Source organism: Pholcus phalangioides, unplaced genomic scaffold, assembly GCF_987345545.1.
Source record: "Pholcus phalangioides strain wild (caught in Gottingen) unplaced genomic scaffold, Ppha-v1.0 ptg000017l_1, whole genome shotgun sequence".
NCBI lineage: Eukaryota > Metazoa > Arthropoda > Arachnida > Araneae > Pholcidae > Pholcus > Pholcus phalangioides.
The window spans coordinates 7,177,039-7,191,846 of record NW_028301610.1 but is presented as its reverse complement, the minus strand read 5'-3'; the positions used below and the strand labels follow the sequence as shown (position 1 = coordinate 7,191,846).

General features: G+C 31.7%; 1 protein-coding gene across 4 annotated transcripts in view; it reads left to right on the top strand.

Moving 5' to 3' along the window:
* Positions 1 to 14,808, top strand: part of LOC149072172 (uncharacterized) — a 61,255-nt gene that overhangs the window by 12,983 nt on the left and 33,464 nt on the right. For 2 of the 4 annotated variants that reach the window (XM_089246087.1, XM_089246088.1), the window contains 9 exons: positions 2,992 to 3,166; positions 4,596 to 4,653; positions 6,058 to 6,224; positions 7,681 to 7,848; positions 9,961 to 10,068; positions 10,740 to 10,808; positions 11,985 to 12,108; positions 12,425 to 12,528; positions 13,407 to 13,532. In XM_089246087.1, the coding sequence (XP_089102213.1) occupies positions 3,152 to 3,166; positions 4,596 to 4,653; positions 6,058 to 6,224; positions 7,681 to 7,848; positions 9,961 to 10,068; positions 10,740 to 10,808; positions 11,985 to 12,108; positions 12,425 to 12,528; positions 13,407 to 13,532 (939 nt within the window). In that variant the 5' untranslated portion in view covers positions 2,992 to 3,151. Of the gene's footprint in view, positions 1 to 2,991; positions 3,167 to 4,595; positions 4,654 to 6,057; positions 6,225 to 7,680; positions 7,849 to 9,960; positions 10,069 to 10,739; positions 10,809 to 11,984; positions 12,109 to 12,424; positions 12,529 to 13,406; positions 13,533 to 14,808 lie in introns of those variants that run through there. The other 2 variants (XM_089246089.1, XM_089246090.1) reach the window with 2 other exon arrangements.

Genomic DNA, 14,808 nt, shown 5'->3' with positions numbered 1-14,808 from the left:
TCATACGGTACAAAGTCCTTTCTTTAGATGGCATTCAACCACTTCCTCTTCAGATCTTCACATTTCGGAAAATAAAATACAGATACTTTTGGTCCTGACAGATAATTTCCTCTGCAATACGGGTCAGCCATATTTCTGGAAAAAAATATCTAATCGACGACCATGTGCCTTCGTTACGAACTGATGTTTTAATGGTGATTACTTGGGAGAGTTACAACGTCGATCGGGGGAGAATGCAGAGAAGAAGAAATTCTCTTTCTCGTTTAGGCTGGAGTGTGGTGACGTCACAGCATCGAAAATATCGCGGGCGAAGGCTTCCTGCTCTAGAAGGTATTGGTCTGGTCCCTCCCTTGAAATGTGAGAAAATGTCTGAAAAAAGGAAAAGAGATGGCCAAATCTATTGTTCTATTACTTTGGTCCCCCCGAAGGAAATTTCTGGCTACGGGCCTGCCTGCATGGACCCTTTGTGCCTATAAGACAAAGGCTAGCACCAGGTATCCCTTGGACCAATAAGATGAAGACCACAGACTTCTTTACAGAATAATATTTGGCATATAATATGAAATTAATAATTTAATTAACTTTTTACTGGCTGAATTCAGATTTGAATTGATTTTAATAATTTTTCCTTTTTATTTCCCTTTCTGATCCTTTATTTTATAGCTATCAACCGAAAAATTCATTAAAAAAATTTCCTGTATCTTTTCTAGACTTGCCCGTGTCCACAGAAACAACATTAATATTAACCCTTTACTGGCGTGGTGGGGTCATTTTGATGCCATGCATTTTTTATCTTGCCACCTCTTGAGGAAGAAATGCATCTGATACAACTTATTTTCAGTACCTTTCAAGCTAGTTGTTTGCACGTGTTTGACAAATTAATGTTCTTCTACATCATTGATCAGTTTCTGTGGGGTCATTTTGACCCCACCACTTGCGTAAGTCTTTTTTTGTCTGATGGTTGGAATGTTAAGATCGGAAGAGCGGCAATTTTCTCAATAACGGTTTCAAATTAATGGTGAAACATCAAATATCCGACATGAGGATTGTGTTGTTAGTGAATTGTACATAAGATCTTTGTGATCAGCATGTCATTATGTTGTTTACAAGTACTGTGTTTCCGACTTAGAATAAAACTAATTTTCGTGCTTGTGAAAATATAGTAAATATCATTTTAATTTGTAAATTTTATATTCTGAGTATATTTTAATCGTATCCGTTTATTTTTTTAATCATGAAAATTGCATTCAAAAAATTTAATAAATAATTTTTAAAAAAATTTCAAAAAGTCACGTATCCCTCCATTTCTTTCAAATGTGAGTCTTAATAAAAGACCATTTTTGAGAAAATAATTAAAGAGAATTGAAAAATTATTCAGCAAATTATAATTGATAGATGAATGAAGTCGTGTCAAAAACCCACTGCTTTTATGAAAATTTTTTTGCTGATTTTTAAAATGCATTAATACTTACTGGGTCAAAATGGCACCATGATGCTAGTTACGCATAGAATTTTCACAACACCAGTTAAAGGTTAAAAACAAAAAAATTAAATTTTATTCTTTCTTAAAAATAGATGATTTGAAAATTTAAATTTATAACATGGTGCTGAAATGAATGAAATTTTTGTTTTGGAAAATCACACTCTCTGGAAAAAAAATTCATGCGCTTTCATAAATGAAAAATATTTTTTTTAAATAATAAAATCAATGAGACCAATTTCAATTAGAAACATTGCTTGTTTAAAGGTTAAGGAGAGAGCATCTTTTTTTCCTGGATGTTAAGCCTATGCCAAGGTGAACTTGGAAAGAAAAGTCTTCTAGTCTCTAGACCAGAAGACTTTTCTGAGTTCACTTCAGCATAACATACAGGTAAAAGTCTCTTTCCTTGATATATACTGGGCTAAGAAAAAAAATAATCTCATTCTCTACTGTCCCCCCAGAGGGGGAGCATTTGCTGAAGTTAAGGGAGGCTGCTTAGTCTTCACTTCAGAGCATCATACCACAGTGCGTGAAATAAAGCAAGTTTGGATCTCTAATAGTGTACATATAGTAGCGCACTTGCCCAGATCACAAGTTCACCAAGAGTTTTTTTCACCAGATCGTAAGTTCAACTAGACGAGTTCACCAAGTGGTTTTTTTTTCAGAGTTCACCTCGGCATAAAATCCAGAAAAAGAGTCTCTTTCCTAGTTTCTTTCCCTTTCACTAATCTAAGATATTGGGCTAAGAAAAAAACATCTCATAAAGTAAATCAACTTCTCCGCCTCACACAATCCCCCTTAAACCTCTCCAAGAACTGACTTAGATAATCTGAAATAATAATAGAGCGCTGGACAAATTCTGAAACACTGTGTAGGGGGTCGAGATAAAAAATAAATGAGGAATATAGTTCTTTCAATCAAAGCTTACTTTCCAACTCTCATTGAGACATGCAGGTGCCACCATTGTTCCCACTTTCCCAAACTGAAAACTGCAGTGGGCACAGCAGCAATAGATTGGGAGGGGGAAGAGGTGTTGTACAAAAAAGAAAAAAAATGACTAATGTAATATAAAATTAGAAAATGTATGAAGGAATTTAGTTAAAGAGGGGAAACATGAAAGTCTCTGGTTGATGAAAAAAAAGTGTATAGCTTATGTGGATCACAGTCTGGATTAGAGAGGGGGCGCTACTGTATTAATATTAATAGATCTCTTGGGAATATGTGATCATCACACTATTTAAAAAAAAAAATTGTATGATGATTGAGAATTTTCAACTAATGGGTGAACTGAAACAACACCATTGCATGCATCTTCAAAATTGTTACTCAGATCGCACTGGAACTGTAAAAAGTAAAGTATCATGTAAAATATATGAACTGTATATTGCAATCCAAATTCAGAATTTCAAATAATACAAGTCTGTATTATTCAAATTTTACAAATTTTGTTCTAAAAATTCTTTATTCTTTGTCTCCAGGTTGTAATTTTTGAATGTTTTCTATGATTGCAGATAATTTATGCTCAAAAAAGATTTGGCAGTCTCTGACTGTGATGAATTAGAAACAAAACTGATCATGTACAGAGCTCTAAATAAAACAAGTTTGGAAGAAAATTTCATCAAATAATAATAAGAGTTCCTTTTTCAATCGCAAAATTTCTGAAAATCACCAATGGCATCCAAGTATGTAAGTTATTTTTTTCAAAATAAAACTACACATTTTTTTTTTATTGGTTTTCAACTGTTCTAGATTTTCAGTAATCTAAGATTTTTGTCCTTGGTCTTAATCACCTTGGGCTACAGAAGCTCTACTTTATTGAAACACGCTCACGATATTATGAAGATGTGTTTGGTCAAACTGAAGGAAAAAAAGTTTTATTTCTCCTCCCTATAGTTTCAGCCCGATAATTTCATTATGTTGCTTTTACTCCATTAAATTATTTTGCTGAAGTTACTTTACATTCTTTTGGTGCCAGTTTTGCCAAGTCATCAAACTTGGGTCAGGGGATCAGCAACCATACCAGCTTCCATCAGTTTTCTCACAATTTTTTTTTACTAAATGAGGCTCCTACATATGCCAAGAGCCCTATGATAAATAAGCCACTATATTGTGGCAGGAAATTCTGTATTTCCTAGGTTAACCCATTATAAGGCACATTTCATCAGGCAAAAGTTACAAGATCAGGTGCAATGTGCCTACCAAGCACTTGTATAGTGAAACTTGTATATGATGATAGGAGAAACATATTGCTATAAAGGATCTATGGAATGTAATGTATTAACACCATCAAAGCTGCCTCGGGACCATAGAGTAGTATTCTTATATTTGCTAGAGCAGGAGTCCCCCCCCCCCCCAAAGTGTGGGTCGGGATTGGGGGAAACCTAGAGGTAGCATTAATAAACTGGGCGGGTCACGTCCAAAATGAAAGCATCCCAACAAACGATTTATTTTCATTTTTTGCAACCTAAGTAAAAATATGACAAAACTGCTTGTCAATGAGAATTCCAAATCTGTGACCCTAGTTGCATCTGGGATAGTAATACCATTCAACTCGTAAATGAAACACGGGTTGTTCAGACCGAAATCAGCAACCATGCACTTGTCAATGCTAAATGTCATGCTCCATTCATTTAAACATTAATATTTTTAGTATAGAAAATTATTTGGAAAAATTCAGAAACTACTTTTAATGGGTGCATGGCATCCTGGAGTCTGAATGTAGTACTGTGAAAGAAAGATGTCCATGTTAAAAAACTGGCCACAAGCACAACTGACAATAGCTTGCAATAAAGGGAGAGGATACGCTAGTCCTGGGCCTGTGCTTTAAAGTTAAATCCCAGGTATTTTAGAACTTGTTTGTGATGCCCCTTTTAATATTAATTGCTCTCAAGGAAGGTTGAAGAAAAGAGGGTGCAGTATTTAGCTAATTTTGTTTATTTCAGATCCATTGTAGCTTTCAAGTCTTTGGAAGTTCCATAAAATAAATTGTATGTTTCATTTGTTCAGGGGTTGACAGTGAGTATACTGTTATTTATTGTTTCTGAGGTTTTCTTTTTTTTTGTCTTTTTTTTTTCTCTCTCTCATTCTAGTCTAATGCTTTCTTCTTTTTTTGTAGAAACATGGTGATATGGATGTCAGAATATCTGAATTGGCCAGATTTCTAAGGCTTAATGGTAAAATATTATTCAAGTTTTTTGGTAGCAATCTATATGCTTTTCCAAACAAAAAAAAAAGAAGAAAAAACTCTGATAGAACTTTTCCTTCCCCCTAAACTAGACTTTTCTTGTTCTTGCTAGCAGTCATGGACTTGTAGTTTCCAACAAATATATTCCAATTCTTTGTCCAGCGATACAGCTTAGATACCGCCTAAGGATGCCTGATACGGATATGACAGTCCTTTGCCCCAAGAAATTCTCAATTGATAACCTAGAAAACCCTATCAATTATGCCTGTTAACCTTCTCAGCAGTATTTAAGAGATATCTTTCATAACTTGATGCTTTGTACTTTTATAAAATATCTCCCACCTCCTTAAAAACCATCTTATTTCAGCCAAGATACTTTGTAACTTTGCTTCTCCTATTAAAATGTTTCCATTCCCCATCTCGTCAGATCAACTGCCAGTGAGAGGAGTCAGCTTTTGTTCACATTTTGATAAGGAAAGGAGAAAGGCGGTATTTGAAATATATCTATTTTTCCTTTTCCTTTGGCGTCTTATAGGAATATGCATACAATATAAATAATAGAAAAGGATAAAATATTTTTCTTCCTTAATTCATTGTTCTCATAGTTGAAGGGAGGAAGCACTATCACCTGCATGAAATTGGAAAAGTTTTCCTTGTGAAAATAGGTGCAGCATTTTACAAAGGGTTTAGTTATTTCCACCGTGTCAGTTTTTATATGGATTAGTGAAATTTATATAACCGTAGAAAAGATTAATCAAATGACGCTTGTTTTTCTTTTCCATATTATGATGTACATTGTTCTTTTTTAAAATTATTGTCAAATAAATAAAATACTGTTAACGCAAAAAAGTGGGATCAGGCCAGAGTGGGATTCAAATCCTCAACCTTCGGTACTAGAACCCCTTCCATTAACCACTACACCAATTGCGGTTACTGTTTATTAAAGGGTGTTGTCATTTCATTAGACCATCGGTTGGGGCATGTAGGGAAACCCTAAAGTAGATTAGGTATGGCTCTTGTGTACATACTGGTCATTTTTCTGAGTACTGCTTGTACATCCCTTATTTACTGGAAATTATGGTAGTTATTTGTCACAACATACAGAACTGAAGACAAGGCTTTTGTAGCTTAGTTAATGGTTGTGTATCATACCATCATAATCACCATCAATTGTTTCATACTACTGACTGTGATAATGTTTTTTGGTTTTTTTTTTGGTATTTAACAACTCTTGTGATAAGAAAAATGTTTTTGCTATGCTCTTATACTATTATCACAATAAAATAGCTCTGAATAATAAATGCATCATTCATAATTTACACAGATTGAATGATCTTTTCTTTTACAACCTGTAGTTACATACATACACTTTTTATGTTTTTTTACACTTTAGGTGAGAATGTGATCAATGGAAACTGTAAATTGTCACTTACAACATCCATACTATGCTTGTTGAATAATTTTGATGAAACTATCTTTCCGGATAATATGATTGGAACCATGTTCCATGGAGATATTGATTTTTTACTGAAGTTTATGAAGATGACGTTTCATCTCAAGGTATTACTTTTTTAATGCTTGTGAATAGAACATTGCTTTTAAAATAAATTAGAATTTGAAATGCATCGCACAGCTCATGGGTGATTCTGCTTGTATAGAATGTTTAAATATTTCAATCTGTGTAAAAAATTAAAGTCGTGAAGAAGTCTCAATTGAATGAATTTTTGTATATATAGCTATGTATGATTGTAAGGTTAATAAGATAATAAGAAGATTATACATAAAAGAGTATCATAGTTTTTTGTAATAAAATTTTGGCTTATGCAGCTTTTAAAGTTAATTTTTAGCTCTTGTAGCTTTCAAAGCTGCACTAACTTGTTTTTAGCATTCTAACTTTGAGGTATTATAATAAATTTTTATCAACATTTTTTACTCTAGGGTAATGTCTGATGTTTAGTCTGTAATATTATAAAATTCTTAATGAAAATGGAAAGTAAGTTTAACATACAAAATCAAGTTCTATTCAAATTTTGGTGTTTTTTAGCTCTTAAATGAAAATTACATTTGTCTTATACAAAACATGGATGGAAGCTTTGGTGCTCTGTCAGGCTACTTCTAAATTGAATAAAAGATGTGTATAGATGCAAACAGGCATGGAGGCATAAAGTTTACATGTGGCATATCTATACATAGTTGCTGTGACTGGACTTCTAGATCATGCGAATGGGCTATGAATGAAAAATTTAAATTATGTCTATTATTTGAGGCCCAGCTTACAAAAAGGCCTTGTTTATGGTAATAGAAAAAGCTTTTGTTGCAGTTTCTCCTTTCTCAGTTTATGTTTTCGTGCACATAATACTGTACATACATGACCCATGTATGTACAGTGAGTTTTTACAGAGTTTTTGCATTGTATATTGCTTGAATATTGGGAAGTTTCGTGTGTATGTTACTCTTTCATACAAGCTTTGTAAGTTTTAATGAGGGCATAATGCTTGTAATTAATTTTGTTTGTATTTTAGAATAAACTTTAATCATTTCGGAATAAGTCGGTTAAGTATTTGGAGGGCAAAGATAACAGAGACAGTTGTGTTCTGGTTTGTTTGGTTTATTCTATACTCATATGGGTGAGCATTAGAAGATTCACTATTGTAGTGGTCACAAAAAAACATCCATATTGACAAAAAATCTTCATCGGCAACTAATAATAGTCATTTTAAGAGATTTATACTGTGTTGGTCTATAAGGTGCTTCTTCAAAGCATTTATGTTTGTTGAGTATTGCAACAGAAACATCTCATGTTTTTAATCAGTCCAGTGAACTTCATTAAAGTATGACTGGAGCATTTTTAGTTTGTGTTTGCATCTCACTTTCTTATAGAAAATCAAAATATCATAAAAGAAAAATTAATAAACAAGATTTGAATTAAGGACATGTGCTATTGTAAAATGAAATTACGTATATGAATGTTTTCAAATACACATTGTGATAGATCAAATCATAATTTTATCAACAGATTATACATGGTGCATACACTCTAAGAGGTGGAATTGATTTATCAAAGTTTACTAGTTTGAAAATTATTGAGCTTCACAAAGTACCAATGCATCTTATTATAGGACTTGATCAACTTTCTTCACAGATAAAAGTACTTATTTGTCATCGAAGTATATGTTATTTAAAGGTATGCTTTCATTTATATAATGTTATGTTTTTAATTCTAAAAAATCTGTTTGTCAGCATATTATGTTGCCATTCTTTTAATACTAATTGTTTGCTTCATTTATAATTTATTTCCACTTATATGAATAAAACAAGTCACTCATCTTAATTTAAATCAATGTAACATTTTTGTGTGCGTGTGTGTCAGTGTCATATTTATAGGTGATTTCTTTGTCTTGCATTTTTTTTTCTTTTGTTTGTTTGTTTATTTATTTTTCAATTATGATTAGTTTATTATTTACTTTTTGTGTTTGAAAATTAACTCAACAATAACTGTGTCCACTAGTATGGATCGACAGCAATCCCTTGGATGGATTTTCTTTGTTTTTGTACGTTTGTTGATGTGATAAATAAAATTGAAATTATAAAATTTATGACATGAATGTCGCTCTCCACTTGTTAATACAAGATATACGGAAGACTGGATGTTGTGAAGATATTTATTATTTCAGATGTTTATTTTTTTTTAAGGAAGGAAAATTCTCATCTCTGCCTCTACCGGGAGTTGAACCCGGGTCCCTCGATTAACAGAGCACTCGTCCGGCAATCGAGGGACCCGGGTTCGACTCCCGGTAGAGGCAGAGATGAGAATTTTCCTTCCTTAAAAAAAATAAACATCTGAAATAATAAATATCTTCACAACATCCAGTCTTCCGTATATCTTGTATAAAATTTATGTTTGTCATGCTGGACTATGAGCATCGTACCACTTGACCTTAAACTGAATCAAGTAGCCTGGAAACCAAGTGGTTAATGTATCCATATCTGATTTAACAGGTTTAGTTTTGAATCCAGAATCAGGCATGGTTTCATTTAGCTATTCAGAATTTATTTAAATTGTGTGTTTTGGTTCGAGTAGCCTATCAGTAAGCATAAGATGACAGTAGCAAAATGAATGACTTTGGAAATGTCAAATTTTATATTAAGGTTTGTTTTATTCGTATAGCATGCAACCCCTTTTTCTTATTCTAAGTGTGAAGGCTGAAAATTTTAAATGTAAGCATACAGGGGGAAAATATATCTGAATATATTTTTTTAAATAATTTTTTGGATAATTTTTTTATTGTTAATAAGCAAGCAATTCAATTCACTTGTAATAAACAAAATCTGAAAATTGTAATGAAATTTTTCCATTTCAATAAACGTTTTTATCAATCCCTTCGAGTTTGTTATAACAAGATTTTGTACTGCATATAAATAGTGAAAATTATTGTTTGATTACAATTTTTTTATGTTTCTGTCAGAGTAAAAACTTACAGGTTGCTATAATTTCTTTTGTAGCTTCTAAAAATTCTTGCTTCAACACAAACTGGAACAGTTTTTTGCTTTTCTTGTTGTCGATTCACTAAAAATAATTTTAATGCATAATAAGAGCGATATGCTAGTATATAAATAAAAATATTATATGTACAGTTCATTCTGTGGTCAACTCTTAACCATGTTCCTCCACTAGTTCTTGAATGTCCTCTTCAATCACCTCCAGTCCCATTGTATTTGCCAAGAACACAATCTCTTTCACATCTGGTGACTCCTATTCATGAGCTAGCCCCTTAAAGTCATGTTCAATAATGCAACCTGTCCACAGTTTTCTCCAAGCAGAACTGAAGAGATTCTCTTAGTGCTCATACATGTGGTTACAATGCTACATTGTTTTTATCATAAACAGTCACCCTTGCACGTTTGTTCATTAAGTGTGGTACACTAACTGGAGGCTGTATAGGGGAGAATATTACCTACAATTCTACAGTATGTGTGTGGGCGAAATGAAAAACCATCTGTTCATTTATGATAAAGTGAAATTAAATAAAGAGAGCACAAAAGTTTTGCTCATAATGTGAATCATTGCTCGTATATCAAATCAACATTTGATTTTTTTGCTCGTTAACTTTGTCTATTACTTTTTTTCTCGTTAACTGAAGTTTCATTATATAATAATCATTTTTTAGAAAATGGAATGATATATAATGATAATTTTTTTTAGAAAATGTAATGATGTGTAATGATAAATTTTTTTTTAGAAAATGGAATGATATTTTATTTTTTGTACTTCAATTTCATGCTTATTTTTATGAAGGAAATATTTCTGAATGACAGTAATGATGGAAGACATAAAAACAACTGGTCTGAACTAAAAGAACTAAATGTTGCCAATAACTATATGGACACTTTTGATGAATCTTTGGTAGGAATTCACTTTGTTATCTGTGCGGTCACTGTCTTTATTGTTCATAGCTTTATAACTGAGTAAATTACCTAAGGTAATTCCATTAATGCAGTTTTAGAAAATAAAATGATAGATTAATTACTTGAAGAAACTTGTCTTACATATTTCTTATTGTTTTCATTACTGTTTTGTGATGGCTAATGCAATATAGCCCCTTGTTATATCATATGTTCAGATATTTTTCACCCGTTATGACCTTTCATGGCCCAGGCACTTTTGTCATTGGGCAATTTCCCTCATTCAAGGCTGGGCTTTTATTAGAATCATTGTTGAAAAAGAAAATATCACATTAGAACCTAGGTAACATAGTGGGTTATATCACACTTTCAGTATACTTGCCTTTTCTTTGTTTCCTAGCATGTACAATAAAAACCAGGTGTTACTATAACATGATCATGGCTGAAAACTCCTGAAAGTATTTTGAAATTTTCTGCACTTTAAAACAAGTCTCTTATTTAAAGTGAAACATTTTTGACATATTGCATTTGAGGTGAAGAGAAGTGGTATTTTGGATAGTTCAAAAAATAGGTGTTTTATTTTTTTAATTTTATGCTTGTTAATTATGATGCTTTAAAAGAGAAAATATGTTAAAATTTATTCCACTCTTTTCAATTTTTATTTTCTCAAAGTGTATGCTGCCTAATGTTGAACATTTTGATGCCAGTTTCAACAATCTCAGGAACATTGAACCCATCCAGGTATATTTCATTATGCAAGCTATGAAAGCATATGTTCTTCAATAATTGGATTTATTTTTTAATATTTTGTTAGACATCTGATGATTTTTTAAAATATTTTTTAAAATGAATTTGGTAAGTAGTAATTAATGGCATAAGAGAGGAAACTAAAACATGAAGGAAGATTTCATCCATTTCTTCCTATTTTAATATATTGAAACAAAATAGTTATAGAATGTTTTTGTGTATAGAACAGGTGTCCTTTGCTTTACATCATAATTTCCCAAACTTTTTGTTCCATCGCCCCCTTCTTCAGAATTTTTTTTTCTCATCTGTCCCCCGACTCAAGCGAACCTGTGTTATACTCGTAGCTTCTATTCCCCCGGACCATTCCATCACCCACCAGAGGGCAATATTTCCCACTTTGGGAATCACTGCTTCTGATCATCTTTACATGATCAACTGATTCCACAAAATAATCATGTTCAATTTAACATATGTAAAATATAGAGATAAGGGTTTTCTTCAAAAAGGATAAAAAATAAACTTAACTCCTAGCGGTAAAATTTTTTTGAATGAATTAATTGTTCAAACTCATAAATAAATTCAAAGAATTTATGATACACGAAAGGATTTGATTAATAATTTTCACTTCTGACTTCTGTCTGCCCTTAATCAAATGATAGAATGATTCTGGTGTGAGCATAGATCTTTTCCTTCCTGGAGAGCCTGGTATGAACAGTTGATAACTTTTTAATGAGATGGTCAAGATTCCACTGGCAAGCAACATTCTTTGCCTCTTTATAAAAACTTAGTAGCAGAGTCAGAGTATTCTGAATATCCCTCATAATTATGACAAATCTGGTCTCAATAGGATCATTTTCTTCAATCAAAATTCTGATGACATTGACAATGTGTTACTAAGTGTTTATTAATGAGTTCTAGTGAGTTAGATTTTAGTGTTTTATCCCAATCAATTCTTCCCCGTGTTAGCTATCTTGGAAGTTACATGAAGATATACAACTTTATACACAACACGTGACATTCACGTTAACTGAATTAAAGAGCCAGTTATGAAAGGACGTGAACGTCCAACATTAAATTAACTTTTCAAAATCATGTGAAGTGAGGGATACCTGTATTTTGATACATTTTTATGGCATTATTTATTCAATGAATTTTCATCTACTGCTACAGGTGCTTGAAAAATTGGCTTTTCTGAATGTCAGTTACAACAAATTACAGACTATAATTGGCTTAAATAATACTACTTCTCTGAAAACATTGAAAATTAGAAATAATGTTTTGGAATACTTGAATGGTAAGAATGCTGTTAATTAAAAATTTTATAATTTTTTGTGTTCTTATTAATGACATATAGTATGATGCATAATATGAATGATCAGATAATTTTTATCTCTAGGGTCGCAGATTTTTTTACAAAATTTTTTTTTATCTCATTCACATTACGTATTATGTTGAGGTAAATATTGATTTTTTTAAAAAATAGAAGTGTTAATGAAGAGTGATTGAGAGCGATGACATCAATCAGTCATGTTTATTTAATCATATACATTTTTTTCAAATTGAATCCTTTTCTACCAGTATTCTATAATCATCTTTCTAATTTATTTCAGGCATAGAAAGCTTAGTCAATCTTTGTGAACTTGATTTGAGATATAATTGTTTGTCAGAGCATTCAACACTTGCACCATTGAAGAGCCTGCAGTTCTTAGAAATAGTGAGTATAGATTTCAGATTAATAGAAAAAATGACAATTTTAACAAAAACACCTATTTTTCGTTAAAATAAAACATGTTTTTTTTTTGTTTTTTTTTCTTCTTTTCTTTATGGTGATTTGCAATAGCCCTGTATTCCCCACCCATTGACAATATTTGCAGCAATTTTAGCTATAGTTGAATTCTTTTCAAGTTTGGCACCTTATGTGATGCTCTGTATTTTCCCATATATGATTTTTTGGGGACATCTATTTCCCTTATTTTCTTGAAGAAGTATGTTCAGCCTACTTTTAAACCCTAAACTGCACAAACAGTCTGTTATTTTTGTATAGGCAAGAAAATAAATTGCTTTCTGTTCTGTATCACGAATCATCAATAAGTAATTTAGCTCATCTATTTGCAATTAGAACAGTTTAACGGTTAATAAAATGAATTTGTAGAAATTTTCTGTTTACAGATTGTAAGCGAAATTTAATATTTTCAAATACAAATAGTCAGATGATTTTTCTGAAAATTTCAACCTGATGTGTAAAACATGTTCCTCACATGTATTTATGTTGCTGATACTTATGCTTCTACCTTTGTAATTTTTCTTAAATGTTTAAAAAACACATTATTACATGTTGAAGATTAGGGCCATCTTAACAGCATCATGGGCCCCAGAGTCAAGTGATGTTCCAGGTCCCCCTAATAGGCTGAAAGTATCAACCTACTAATTTCATTCTTACTCAAAAATCTCAAAAATCATAGTGTTGCGAGACCCCATTATCATGATGCCGCCTATGCACTTCAGGCTATACCAAGTGGGACCATGCGCTAAGATAAGATGGCTCTGCTCAAGATGTGGCACCATTTTTTATTTCGATTTTATTTGGTTTAGCTTTATTTGGAAGGAAATCCATTGTTTTTCCACGTAAAACACAGAAAATTGACAACAAAGTACATTCATTCATCTGCCATAGAGAGTAGGTTCTTACTGGATGGAGAATTACTTTTTAACATGCAGGTTAGACATTGTTTATAAGATCTATAAATTTTTATATGTTAATTTTAAAATGAAACTTATCAAATAAAAATAAAAATATTCAAATATGTTTGCATTGGTAATATTGGCTTGAAATTATCAGTAAGTGAATTTACTTGCGAATGGTTCAGACTACCCCAAAAGTAGACAGAAGATAGATCATGATTGTTACTGGTTTCATTGACTATTTTCTCAGCATATAAACTGACCTTGGAGGAAAATTTCAAAAAGAGAGAACTGGAGAACTGAATAATGTGAAATTGTTGATGTGTGAAGTATATGGTTGTGTAAGTGTATGAAAACAAACGAGAGATCGAATTTTCCCTAGTTTGTTTTTTTGTACCTGGGCGGAACTGTTGTTACTCTGTACTTTATTGCAATAAGTATTAATTATCAATGTTTATCAAGTTACATTTTTGGGAATCTACAACTGCTTATACACACAGGTTAAAAGGAAAATTAACATAGATGTAGTGTATTTATAATTATTAGAAATTTGAACTGCAATAATTATACAGGATGTAAAGTCAAGTTCTTATGCAATGTTTATCTTTTCAACCATTAGTTATAGGAACAAGCGTTCAATTCTAAAAAGTATTTCAAAATGAGGTGCGCCCATTTTAGATGTATCACATATTTTACTAGTCATATACTCTACTATGGTACATGTACATTCTCTAGTAAAGTAAAGGACATATCTGTGTGAAATGGGCACATTCAATGGTTTCCAAAAAAATAATTTTGAAGAGTAATTGCACTCCTCTTTGAAAGTATAAAGGGTATTTTATTTTCGTCAGTGAGAAATAATGCTATTTTTAAAAGAAGAAAAATTATCTCAAATTTAGGGAGATTAATTGAAGAGTATTTTCACTCCAAGAAATTTGGAAGAGTAAAATCTAGTTTTGATGCGGGAATCACACATCTAGATGTGCATTGGCAAACACTGGGTGCATTATTTGGATACTTTTTGTAATTAAAAATGTTTCCCATAATCATTTGTTCTAAAGATAAAAGTGTATAAAAGGACTTCACAACCCATGTGATTCAAAAGCACAGTAAGAACATTATAGAAAATGTTTAGTTAATTGATATTTTTTATGAATGATTCCCAGGGTAAAATAAATGTTTATTAAATTGATTTTTACTTTTATGCAATACTTATAATTGTATTACTAAATATTTATGAAATGTATAGGCAAAATTTGCTGATTCTCACACTGTGACTTTTTTATTTTGTATTTTGATCGCAATCTGAACT